This window comes from Patagioenas fasciata, chromosome 1, assembly GCF_037038585.1.
Source record: "Patagioenas fasciata isolate bPatFas1 chromosome 1, bPatFas1.hap1, whole genome shotgun sequence".
Lineage (NCBI taxonomy): Eukaryota > Metazoa > Chordata > Aves > Columbiformes > Columbidae > Patagioenas > Patagioenas fasciata.
The window spans coordinates 134,982,425-134,996,440 of record NC_092520.1 but is presented as its reverse complement, the minus strand read 5'-3'; the positions used below and the strand labels follow the sequence as shown (position 1 = coordinate 134,996,440).

General features: G+C 37.6%; 1 protein-coding gene across 1 annotated transcript in view; it reads left to right on the top strand.

The window, feature by feature from the left end:
• The window catches only part of SLC15A5 (solute carrier family 15 member 5), a 34,168-nt gene extending 25,615 nt beyond the window's left edge, over positions 1 to 8,553 (top strand). The window contains exons 8-9 of the mRNA XM_065839640.2: positions 6,456 to 6,564; positions 8,369 to 8,553. Coding sequence (XP_065695712.1) covers positions 6,456 to 6,564; positions 8,369 to 8,513 — 254 coding nt within the window. The 3' untranslated portion in view covers positions 8,514 to 8,553. The remainder of the gene's footprint in view (positions 1 to 6,455; positions 6,565 to 8,368) is intronic.
• Positions 8,554 to 14,016: the final 5,463 nt, after the last annotated feature.

Genomic DNA, 14,016 nt, shown 5'->3' with positions numbered 1-14,016 from the left:
TTATTTGCAATTCAGTAGATTTTTATCTGATTTTATATCAAAGTGATTTATTCTTTTTCTGTAAGTCTGTATGAAAACATCTAATTGATTCATTAAAGAAAATGTTCATTTCTTGCCAGAAATACCATTTTATCAGAGCATTCAAATACTTCTCCTGTCTGGGACCAAAATTCTGAACTCTCAAAATTCTCCACAGACGGCAGTTGCCATGTTCTAACCCTTTTTACTCAAGATTTTTGAGCCAACTGAAAAAGTTTCCTGACTAAAGTAGTCCTCACTTCTATGAAGTTGGGTGGCAAACTTCTCTGCTTAGCTTTGAGGACAGGAGAAAAAAAAAAAAAAAGCATAACTTCTGTCTTTGACTTTGTCAGACCTTCCGTTCCTGTAGTTGGAATTAACTGCACCATTATCCTGAGCAAAAGTTACTCTTAAATTTCCAAGGGATTCAGTGACAGTCTGTATTCAGATAAAGGTGCTGTAATGAGACTGAATAAGCCCTCACAGAGGGCAGGTCCTCTGCAAAACTTGCAAAGCTTTAGAGAAAATATAGTGAAAACCGTTTAATGTTTGCTCTGTTGCTCTTGTTAGAAGTAGTAGTGATTATTTTCCATATTAGTATGTAAACAACACATTACTGGGCTCATATTTTATTTCTAAAAATAAGTGGAATCTCTTTCCCAGTGTTCCCTGCTTGAATGAGATTAATTATCCCAAGTTACCACAATTCATACAATCACAGCTTGTAAATAACGGAGATATTCTTGTATCTTCATCTGTGTTATAATGCTTCACACTGAAGACTTAGAGTATTCCTCTACTCATCCCAGCTAGACTTTTGTCCTGCTGACTCATAAATCAAAGTAGGCTTGGGATCAGATTTCTGGAGCCAAGTATATAACAAAACCAAAGAGATATTTAGGCTTGCTTTTATTTTGCTCCTAGTTTGATAGGAAATGTTATATACAAAATTCTGTTGTTTCATCTCTATTTTTTTCCAAACTCTTCCATTGTGCTTCTTGTGATATTCTCTAGTGCTTGTGATGAAAAGCCTAAGATCAACAAAATTATATATATATATATTTACATTTTTAAAATTTATAAAACCTAATGATTACCAATTGAACCTTCTACAGATGACAGCACTTCAGAGAATAAAATTGTGAAGTCTCTTAGGTCACAAATTACAATAAAATGACACAAATTAAGCTCTCATTACTCACATTTAGTATTTTTTTCAGTTCTGTCTAAAGAGCTTGTAAATCGTTTAGTATCTGGGTAATTTATGAAACTGGGGGTAAAGCAAACCAACTGGAACTTTTTTTTTCAGAAAAAAAATCCAAATTTATATTCGAAGACCAATGTTCTTTCTCTTTTGCTAAAAGAAGATGATTGTGTTTATGCAATGGTTTTATAAGATTTAACAAGGCTTAGTGTGCAACTCCTGGGCTATGGGTGCTTTTGACTTGTCCCATGATTCTTGTTTCACTAAAACCTGAGCCAAGACTATTTCTGGTTCTCCCATCTCTCAGCAATGAGATCATGTTTGCCATGAAGCAATTCAGGATACTGTGGAGTAGATCTTCCAGGGTGTTTTTTGAAGTGCTGAAGCACAGAGGGTGTTGACAAAATTTAAACATTTTATATCACATTTCATGTCACTAGTTTAGAATTTTATTTGGGCTTTTATTGGCAAAGTTGATCAGATATCAGTCACAGTCAAAACTGCATTAATCATTTTTAACGCATCTATGGAGGATGGTGTGAATATGTTAAAATAAGACTTTAAAAAAAAAATCTGAGTGCAAACAGATGATGGGTGACAGTGATATTTTCAGTACAAGCTGGGAAACTGCTTTCTTTTGGATCTCTTACCTCTCCTAACATTTTAACGGAAGAAGATGCAAGACAAAACCTGTCCTCCCATGCCAATCATTTCAGAATATATTTCTCTAAAAATATTAATGTAAATATGTACGAAAGGAAGAAAGTAAGTTAAAAGGTTAGAGAAAAGAAACTGCCCCAGACATGGTTTTCCTGCTTGTATTCAGAGAAGTGGTATTTTTTTGTGGGCTTCATCCCCCCCGCCCAGTTTGGAGTCTTGTGTGATTCTAAATACCAAAGATGATAAAGCTAACGGGTATTTCCTGCAGTCCAGATGGTGGTGTCCACTGGTGCCTATTTAGCTAATAAGGATTACCGAGACTTTAATTTGGATATGATTAAACACTAAATACATGCCCACTAACTTGGTGAAATGATGGAAGATGCTACAATCCCTTTCTAAGATATGAAGTAATTTATTTTCTATAATCATAGTCTAGATTGCAAGACAGCTGTAAAAAGGTGGAAATCACACAGAATAGACTAACTTCTGCTATGTGAGTGTTGTGCTTTATCTTCTGTGTTTACCTAATACTAAAATATTATGGTGTTATTCAGTAAACAAACTGAATGCCTTACAATGTGACCTTAGGCTTTGTTGTGAATCCCTTGAGAACTCCAGCAATGCCATCATAGTAACAGATACCTTGTGTGCGCTAGTATATGTCAAAGGTTGGCTTACAGCCCGATTCACATCTTCTTTCATGGCTAGTATTGTCAGCAGTTTGTCACTCTCAGTCATCCACCAGAAGCAGCCCAGGAAAATGTTTTTGTCTGTGCCTTAGTTCCCGCTTCACCTATTTTTTCTGCCTGTGTTGGTAAGATCAGGTGTTTTCTCTTGGTGTTGTCTAATATTCCTCCTTCTTGTACTACCTGAGTATTTTTGATGCAAAACTGATAGGACTGCAAAATGTCAGTGAAAATCTACCAGGTTCTTTATTTCAACGATGTATGGTATAGCAAGCTTGAGGAACTGATTCCACTTGGACTTAATCTTCTAATTTGTTCTAGATTTGCCATTAAATGCATAACCTATTCATCCCTAATCATTAAGAAGAGACTCTTTAAAATATATGTAGCTAAAGGAAATTTCTCATTCTCTGTGGTGATTCATGGTACAAAGTATTTTCATTGTTGGAATAAAAATGGAAATCAGGAGCTTGTTGCAGAAAGTTAATTCCCAGTGAGCAATTATCTGTGTGACAAACCAACCTTATAATTGGCACTTCTGGTGGCAATCTCCGTAGAAAAGTAGAGGATTGACAGAACACAAAGGCAGTGTCTTTGGGGGGAAAGTGAATTGTTAACATATTGCACGCTGATTCAAGGATGAGAAAGTGATGGACCCTTCAAACAGAGGAGTGTCCAGGTTATCTTACTCCAGGAGAAAAAAAATACAACTGGCCCAATAAGTTCCTGACATTCACGGCTGATAGTAAAATCCTGAAAATATGAACCCCAAACCCCGTCAGTGGAAGAGCTGGAATCTGCAGATGGCTTGTGGAAAGTTTTAGTGGGGTTAGGGTTGAAAGTGTCTAAAGGGAGTTTCACTGCCTGAAGTACATGGCTGGTGTTTTAATACTGACGGCTGTTCTCCCAAGGCTTCCTGCCAGCAGAGGATTCCCTGTGCAGTGAATGTAAGCAGAAGAAAATGTATTCAAGGTCTGTCCCCTCTTCCATGGAAAAACCATCTTCCATTTAAAAAGAAAAAGAATTTTTTTTAAGTAAATATTTTTGGCTGAAAATAGGAAATGGTTACTTTTTTTTTGTACCCACTGATGAATGTGCATATTGACAGTAGGATAAGAGTCTGGATATCTGCAGGACTGCTGCCACCCTTGTTTCTCTGTAGAGAAAGACCCTTCTGACAAAGCTTGTTGCCCCTCACTGAAAGGAAAAGAAAGCCCTTGTCCTAGCTCTTGCTTTGCATAGAGCAGTAAACCAGAGAGAGAGCTACAGGACCTGAAGTCTTACCATGCCCAATCTAATTTTGGCCCGACCTATGCTGTTGCTTATTCCTAAAACAGGATTTTGCAGAGCCTTTTTGTCATTATCCTGGTCTTACTGTTTAAACACTGGCAATTACTAAAAGAAGCAGAGAAGACACAGAGCAATGATCTTTGGTCCAGGTCAAAGAGGAGGCTGGTGTTGAAGTAGTGGCAGAACCCAGATCTCCTGCTTGCTGGGCTGCCCTCCCAGCCTGATGAAACCAACCATTCCCACTTTTTCAACACTTCAATATGGTGCCTTTGCTAGCATTAAGACAGTTTCAGAGGTCCATTGTACTCCATTCTCTTACAAACTGCTAAATCTTTTTTTTTTTCTTAATCTCTCAGTGCTATTTTGAAGTAAAATTTTCTGTTCAAGTTCCGCTGTAAATGCCATTCCATTAGGAAACTCCTGCTGCTCATATAGTTAGCCTAGCCAATGTAAATAACCTGGCAGACAGTGTGAACTCTGCTTTGACAAGCTGTAGCGCCGAACCTCATGCGTGCTTTCTCTTTCATCGGATACATGCACTCTCTCTGTGACTTCTATTGGCCACTGGGGGTTGTGAAATGAAAAACTACGTGATTGTGAATTATGACAGTAAAAGTTTATAAGCTACTAAAATGAAGTTATAGCACCTGGGAGCTCAGTCAACTGACAATGTTAAATGATACGTTTTAAAAGTCGCTCTGAGATAATACTACAAAAGGAACCGTGCACACAGAGGTGTGGTGGTGCTGCTCTGTGACAGGCAAAAAGGTAACATGGCACAGAGCAAACTGCAGAGGCGTTAGGAAAAACTATAGCACTGATGGCAGTTGTTCCCTGCTAATCCCAGGAGGAGAGCTAAAGGTAACTACTTTGAAAAGAAATGTGTTTACAGTTCTAAGATGTGGAGGAAAGAGAAAAATGTAAATATATGTATGGAGGGGGCTGGGGTGTAATCCCTTGACTGCTGCCTCTCCTGGGCTGTGGAACTTCTTTTTCTCTCTAATTACAAAATTTTGACCAGCTAAGAATGTAATGGGGTAGCTAAAGATGGCATTAATGGTCAAAAGATTGGTTAAGGCTATCAGGTTTATACAGCATGACTATGGCAAAAGAGGCTATTTTTCCTTCTCTCCCTTTTAGCTAGTTCAAGTGGTGAATAGCAACTCTATTTAGACAGGTAAGATCTGATACCAGGCTAGTAGGGAGCAAAAAAAGGTGAGTTTGGGCACAGTGATGCTGGTGTTCTACTTCAGATAAGAAGAGTGCTTTTGATCCAAATCTTCTGATTGTCTCTGATTTGATCCTAGAGCACAAAAAAATCCCTCATTCCTTTTGGATGGAACTAAACAAAAACAAAACAGAAAAAAAGCTCATGCCTGATGTGTTCCAGCTGTTAGTTGGAACTAGTCTGATGTGAACTGCCCTGTGATGTGTGCAGTGTGGATATCACGTTCTCAGCACCAGCTGTTTCATGCTCTTTATTTGCTCCTATTGCACTTCACTACTTGGTAATGATGAGTGTCTCTTTCTCCTTCAAATATAACAAACACAGTGGATTCCCAAAAAATGTAAAAGGTCATTACAGTACTGCTCTCTCTAATATTCTGTGTTTACTATAGTCTCTTTTTGTCTTGGTTTTATGTTTTTGCTGTAGTTGATTATGGTACCTCAGGTACTGATTGTCTTCAAATGTGGACTGACTGGGGCTTACCTTCTTTTTAAACATCTTGATTTCCATAGTTATCACTTTTCACCTGAGCTTGTCTGCAGACTGGTTGCAATGGACATCGAAAGCAAAACATCTGTAAACCAAAGCACACAAGAAATAATACAGGCAGGGAAGACTCTGGGTGTATATAGGTGGCACTGTCCTCTGCTGGATGGATTTTGGGCTGCCAAAATGTCCCAGACACTATTGCCAAAAGCCTTGGTAGAAAAGGGTCTCATTGATGCAAATAAACATTGCATGCAAGACAAGAGCATGTTGCAGATTCATGGTTAGAGGCAGCCATAAAGATAAGTAAAATTAAATGTCAGGTAGCATCTTTGTAATAGAGCACCATCCAAGGCACTGAACAAATGTTTTCAGTGTATGTTTTGGTTTGTTTGCTTTTTGTTGTTTGTGTTTTATTCAGTTGGTGTGTTTTGTTTGTTTGTTTTAAAGAAGGGCCTATTAAAAGCACCAGAGATGTGAACAAGGATCTCTACAGACCACCTTGATTCTGGTTCTTCCTAAAATATTCAAATTTAACATTCATCTAGCTATGTGCACAAGATAATATAGAGGGAATATGGCCTGATCATTACAGCAGCAGATGTGCAGAGTTCTGTTTACCAGTCCGCTTTAGATTTGTTAGGAAAGTTCTTTAGTTCCTCTAGATCTCTATTGTCTGTCAACAAAGCAGGAGTAAAGTACTCTGTAGACTCAAAAACACAGATGCTGTGAGAATAAAGTCGGTATAAATAGCTACAGGGGGGTTCAAAGCACCTGCTGTGATTGTGTCTTACACAGAGTTATCTTCATGTCTTTCATTATGAGCCACATCTCATCCTGCAAGGTAAACTAATTCTGCTTCAAATGTCTACTTTGCCAGGAAACTGGTTTCCACACTTGCTACATGAAGGTAAATTGGAGAGATTCTTCTTCTTCTTGGCTTCCTTAATGACAGTGAACACCCTGGGGTTCTGGACCATTGCACACAGGTATGTGTGAGAAAATGAAAGCGTGATGTTTCATTTGTAGATATGGGTAGAAATTCTTGCGTGTAGTAAAGAATAGGTAGGGATAGATCGTATGTTATTATTCAGGGTTTGGACTTCACTATTTTTCATCTGCCTTGAGGAGAGAGATTTCACAGGAAAAAACCAAACCACTAATGTAATTAGCCTTAAATATTTAAGAGGTCTTATTAATATATAATAAATATGCTTTGAAGAAAGCAGAGCATCCTATTCTTTGCAGAAGGATGTAAATACGGTGGCATGGAGTTTAGATCACAGCACCAAGGTATCTCAGTCATGGAACTGGCCCCTACTACAGCTGGCTTTGTACCAATATATAGAAAACATTACTGTTGTCTCTGAGCTTACATCTTTAGTATATGACAGTAGGCAAAGGGGTTGTAAGAAAACAGAAAACTGTTACTGATTAATGCTGTACGCAGTGGTTCCAACAGGATAACTCTGAAATATTTTCTGATAGTATATTGGGCAATGAGATAAATGCAACTTTCTGCTTTAGTCAATGGAATTGCCCAATTAGCCCCTGCACAGGAAACAATTTCATTCTACCTGTACAGCCTAGGTTTAATGACAGTATATTGCCTGTAAAATGCAAGGAACTCACAACTGCAATCCTCTTTTACATCCAGGATAGTCTGAGAGTTGCTCTACCTCCTGTATTCCAGAATATTTAATCGCAGTTAACATTCTATTGTCAGTGTTATAATAGTCACAGTCAAGAGCAAGGAGGGAAGCAACCTATGTCACCATGAGTGGGACGAGTCATGTGTGAGTGTCATTCTCTCTTAGACATTGGGCTACAGTTCTATGGAAATCCTTCAGAAAGCTTGATGAAGTAGTGATTTGATAGTGACAATAATAGAAAATTTCCAAGGGCAGTGTACTTCTAGAACTCTTCAGAAAAATACTGTTTTTTCTATTAGCTGTAGCCCTAACTTCACAATATCAAAGATTATCATAGTGTCTTGTCAATCACTTCATTGTAAAATGAGACACAACTGTGTATTTATTTGGATGACTACTTAAATGTGACCTGAATCATGATTAGAAATGTTTCTCCTGCATGTACTTTGTCTTCCTTTTATAAAATTGGCTTTATTCTTCTGTAAAATGAATTTTTCGTTTGGGACATTTACTGCTGAAAACTAAAAGGTTTTGGTTGTCAAAAAGTGGCCATAAAATTGGATTGAACTCAAAAAATAATTTTGTCACAGATTAACATATTTTAACGAGATAATTTTTTACCTCCAGTCTTCCTAAGAATAAATAAATAATTTCAAAATATTATTTCAAATTGGTATTTCACTTCAAAATCAAGACACCTAATTTTTCAATATGACAACCAAAACATGAAATTTGACTTCTGAAGTCAAACGTAATTGTTTCACTTTTTGCTGAATAAGAACTCTCCCAGAGGGAAGAAAAAGGGTGCGGAATATTCAGATAAACACTGATTTTGTGATGGGGAAAAATCAGGCTTTAAAACTCTGAGTTAGATAAAATATACTAAAACTTCCCTGAGGAAAAATGCATATTTCTTTTAAAAAATTGTTAAAATGACACAGTACAGCTGTTATTAACACCTGCATCCCATTTGGCACTTCTCTTCCTGAAGTTTTGAAAGGTTCTATTTTTTGGGCTGCTTAGAAGTCTAGGACTCAGAAGGCACTGTCACTTGCTAAATATTACCTAATAAACAATGGGTGAAACTACTCCCAGAAAGAATGATTATTTTAGCAGTTTCCTTCCCTGTCCTCCCTCCCAGATACAAGAGTCTGAATCAGGAATGCACCAATGAATTCAGAGGAAGTCTTCCTGAAGAAAAACTTTTGAAGAATGAAAAAGCCATCAAGTGTTATGATAGTGTTCTGGAACATTCTCCCATTTTGTCTCCTATGGAGAAACCCTGATAAAATTTCACTCTTGTTTACTGGATTTTGACTGTGTTACCAACAAGTTTTCTAACACTAGATTACCTTATGTGGTTAAATGGAACTGCCAATGTATTTATGAATTACCTTAGGAAAAATAATGTTATTTATAAGTTTACAAATAGCCGTCATCATAGGATTTGGTCTTGTAGAATGCTACACTGTCATGATGCACATCAAGAACAATGAGAGCTCACTGCTTGGCATAGGTGATGGAGAGAGTCTTTTAATCTCAGTAGGGAAACAGATAGGTATCCACATGTATTTGTACTTAGTAATGGTTCAAAATTAATAAACTCATGTCTCCATTTGTTTAGCAAATTACTTTGAAAGTATCATTGCAAAATAATTTTGGAGGCTGGTATTGATTGGTTGATACTTGCAAAGGTGGGAGACTTGCGTGCTGCTCTTGGCTCTGCTACTTATATGCTACCCACCTTCAGCAAGTAGCTTTTTAACTTAGTTTCCCCTTCAGTAAAATTGGCACAGCCATGCTCAACATCTTAGCAAATTGCTTTGAGATCTAACAAAAATATGCTAGAAACTATGTACTGGTAATAAATCCATAAAGTCTGTCATGAAACATTGATGCTGAGGCATGTAGTCTCTTATTTGGCAGAAGCACTATGAGATTGGTCATTCCTAAAGGATGATGTACAGAAAGTTGCTAACAGGAGAACTGGAAACTAGAATTCATTTACATCAAAATTACTAATTGTAGTCTGAGGGTGGTGAAAAGAATTAGGAAGGGGGTGAAAAGAATTAGGAAGGAGTAGGAAAAAGGCAGATGCAGTTGGAAGTGGAGAAAGGAATTATTAGCAAAATGCATTCCATTTTGCAGATGTAAACTGCATTAAGCACTCCCAAAATTGTCAGACTTAGGCATTGTGAGTGATGCTCAGATAGCACTTGTGTTTTATTGGTGGGTTTTTGTTTGGTTTTTTGTTTGTTTTGGGTTTGTTGTTTGTTTGTTTGTTTTTTCAGGGTGGGGGGTGTTGGTGGTTTTTTTGGTGTGGGTTTTTTTTTTTAGTCATATTACTAAAAAGAGAATGAGGATAGAAGTGGGGTCTTTATGTGTTAAGGAAGCATGTTGAACCCAAAATCTAAAGTAACACTTTGATATGAAGAAGTAGTAGTCAAGCCAGAATGCTTGCTAGGTGTGAGGAGCACTCTACTGCAGGAGAAACTACATTGAAGGAATATAATGCACTGAAGTGACAGAGAGGTTAGTTGGTGAGTTGAAACTATGAAAGAGCTCATAAGGGAAATCACCTCTACACTGTTAACCATGTTTAATGCTGCAATTTGGTGTTGGGCATTGTGGGAGGGAGAGAAAAATGTAGTAACTACATCTAAGAAGTAGGACAGCAGGCTCTCAGGAGCTTTTAAGTTTGATCTTGCTAGTATTTAAGATTAAATATTCTCTTTTATTTTTTTTTAAAGTCATGAGATAAAAGAAAAACTGAATAAAATGCAACACAGATATATCAAAGGTAAATTTGCCAGACCACCTTAATGTCTCTGTATAATAACAATTCATTTTCTAAACAAAACATAGTGGCCATGATCTGCCTTGATTTCAGTAAAGCATTTGACAAATATCCCCTGGGCAATACCTTGTGAAGATGGAGATCAGGGTCATCAGAAGAGCTACAAGATGGCTAAGGGACCTGTTAAAAACCAGATGGCAACAGATATTTTAGAAAGGGGAAGTACCCATCTGGAAGCGGAACTTGTTTAATATCTTTCTTTGCGGGGAAAGAGAACGTGCCCTGGGATGCACCGGTGAAGATGGAAGTACATCTTCATACAAGTTTATCTGAAATGGTCATTCATGTTGAAGAAGTGCTCTCTGACTAGTGTGGGACATTGTGCCTTGATGGCAGAGCCGAGTGTACCACTTCCCATTTGCCCTGTAAGTAATGGTGAGTGGGGGGAAAGGCTGCCTGCTTGCCTTGCCCTGGCTCTTGCCCTGCCAGCAAGATACAGCCTCTTTCCCCAAAAGTGGCTGCATAAACTGGGCTGGTCCTGGGGCTGTGAGAGAGAGAGGCAGCGAAAGGCTGAAGAGCCTAGTCTCTAAGGGCACCAGAGGGTGGGAGCCAGATTAATTTCAACATATTTGAGTAAATCTGTCCATCTCACTTGACAGTTATTTGCTTGTAGGGTATTATTTTCTAGATGGTATTTGTATTGCAATAAATCCAACTTTAAGACATGGTAAGCCCTGGTTTCTTTCCATGAAGTGATAAATTCCTTAATACTTGACTTGACCTTTGTCTTGGCACAGAAAAGCTGCAGAGATGCTGGGTGGGGTCTGCTGAGAAGAGTTATATAGTCACTGTCAATGCATTTAAGAGTTATACACAAAAGGAAAACAACTACGTAATAAAAGGCTAAAATCTAAGAATTGAGCCAGTGAGTATAATTGGGCTGGAGACGCTTTTAACACCTAATGATAATTCGTATATATATATACATATATATATATATACATATATATATAAACTGCAAAATTAACAGCAGTTTGGAATCATTTACATCAAGAATAGGACAACAAGAAACTTAACTTTGAATATTAAAATTTTTCTTCTGGTACATGTTCAAGCTAAATGACCTCAAACATCCTAAGACTTTTTTTCTTTTTTTTCCTCATGAATCAAAATGTGAGAACGGATGACAATATTGAATGGAATGCAGCTACTGCAGTTTAATTGTCTGATGATGATCATTCTGTAAGAAATAGATGATAGTTATCTCTCTTGGCAGAACCTCTCTGTCATGCAATCATGCAAGAAACGCTTTCAGCAATGGAGAAGACAGCACTTGGGCAGCCTTCATAAAGAGTTATTCTAGAAGACATAGGTTAGAATGGGCTTTGGCATGAATAGTTGACTACTGAAAACTCTCTGCCTTCTTCTCATGGATTAGAGGAAAGCTTTTTCTGTGAGATTTAGTTAGGAATTCACCTTTTGGACACAGGGCTAAAGGAAAGACGTACTGATTAGTGAATTTTGACTCATTTTAGTTGGTAGTGGAGAGGAAGCTATGTGCAAAAGTCTATCAATCATGCCTGCTGTTATGACAGAGCAATTTAACAGATAACAGATGGGGATGCTTCTTGAACTGCAGCATCTCGGACTCCATACAAAGCAGATGGAATCCTTCGTACTTGCAGAGCACTACCTAATTTTATAAGTATTGTACCAGCACACAGTGAAACCAGTATAAAGTACTCTCTAAGTTTGGTCTTCACTTTGAATGAAGCTGCTTTTCACATCTGGTTTAATGCATCAGAAAAAAATTAGGGGATAGAAAAAAAATAAGATGTATGCGTATGAACTAATGCAAGGGGCAGCTGGAAAATGTTACAGTAGCCTTCTTTTGTTCAGCGTTTTGTTGATCTGTGGCAGTTTTCATGGGAGATAACAAGACATTCAGATCTGATTGCATGTGTTTGAGGTCACCCATTGATGTTGCTTTGCACAAAGTAAATCTAAGATGTGCATACTTTATTCCTCACCATAAAGAATTATAGTTATGAAAGTTATTGTGGAAAAAGTCACCTCCTAAGTGAGCTTAGGAGTGACCAGAGACAGTTCAGTTTTGTAGTTTGAGTACTGCCTAAATTATCTAAATCTTGCCCCAGCACACCATGAAATGAGTGTAAAGGACGCCATAGATTCAGTCTGGACTCTGAAAGAAGCTGCTTTTCTACTGTCTACCAGCTCCACTTACAACTTTGATTAGGTGCTCCACTCAGTGGAGGTTATTACTAACCTTGAATAGCTGTATATATATCTGATTACTGCTGGTATATTTTGGGGGGGGGGGTTTAAGGCTTAAATGTGTGGTTTTTACTCTGTACATGCATCACATATAAAAACCACAACTTCTGTCCCACACAGTTCGCTGAGCACCTCTGTTAAGTCTAAATGCAATGGACACTGTTTTAAGTGAGGGAGAGTGAAGAAAGCTCGCTGGAGAGAATTAAGATCTCCATCTGTTAAGTTTGCACTGATGATAAAACACATGCTCCCAGTTGGAACAAGATGCATTAAAAGAGCAATTTCACTTCTACTGCCTAGCAACAATGTCATTGAGCACCTGCAATAGTTTAAACATTAAGCATAATTGGCTTTGCTTGACATAAATCTGTAGTTTTGTAAATAAGAGCAGTTGAGTTTCCATGTAATACCAATTAGCTATAAGGAATGCTTTGTTTGCTGAAGCCTGCAGCTTTGCAGAGGAAAGAGGGAGTTGTTAAGACTCAGCAGCAGTAGTCAAAAGGTAGAACCCAAATCAGACATTATATCGGCTTTGAGTGTCCTTGTGCAAGTTATTTAATCTGTTTCAGTCAGGTTCCCTAGGTATGAAAGGAAGACTAACATTCGGAAGTGGGTTGTTTTTTTTTTTTTTGTAAAGATCCCTGATTGTCTCTGATTAAAAGACCCTGGAGCTAATTTTACAGCACTAAACTGAGTTGTCTGGGTTTGTGCTGGATTTCTTTTCCCTTCTTTTATTTGGAGTTACTATTTCATCTTGAAAGATCTTGTAAATTTGCTAGAATCACTTGGTTTCTGCTAGTGATGCAAGAAAGAGGTGTATGACCCACTTGATGTGAAAATCGGTCTTGTTCAGCGTCTCTGGGAACTCTTGACTTGAAGAGATGAGGTAAGGGAATGCCCTCCATGTAGCCCTAGACAGAGCTGCAAAGCAGAACTAAAGTTTTTAGACTTCAGCTTTGTGTCTGTCTGATATTACATGGACTATATTTGCATTGGCAAGGGCAAATAGAACTACTTTCCAGAGGATGTTTTGAAAGTCTGTTCTTATTTAATCTTAAAAAAAAAAAAAAAAAAATTCTGTTGATGTAGTACTTTAAAACTAGTCTAGTTTCAGTCTCTGTCTCTCACCATAAATAGATTTCCTTGATTCAGGGAAGGGTGACATTTGAACCTTATTCAGTCTACCAGTACTGGTTCTGACTCCTTATACTTAATCAGTTCTAATACTTGATGGTAGAAAGACTAATAGGAACTGCTCTGACAATGATTTTTTTCAGTTTTGAAGGTACTTCATCTCTTCAGACTACTGGATAACTCACATTAGGACTACCAAAGTGTAGATACACATTTTATTGGGGGATAAATGTTCTCAAAAATGAAATTAGCAGAAACTTTTTTTTAAAATATTGTATTATCAGCTTTTGTTGTTGTCGATTAGGTGTTTTTGGTCAGGGGGGTAAGGGGGTGCTGGTTTATTATTTTTTGTTTTTTTTCCCAGATTAAATTTTTTAAAAAAAAAGGCAGGTATATCCACAGTTTGGCTGGAGGGTAGTCCGCCAACTTTCCAAACACCAGGATTTTGTGTAGAGCCAAAATATGCTCATTCCAGTTACCTAACACACTTCAGAGAAAAAAAACTATATCTATAAAATATTGCAGATAGTAAGTTTGCATTTTGAGGTTTAGGCTTCTTTCCT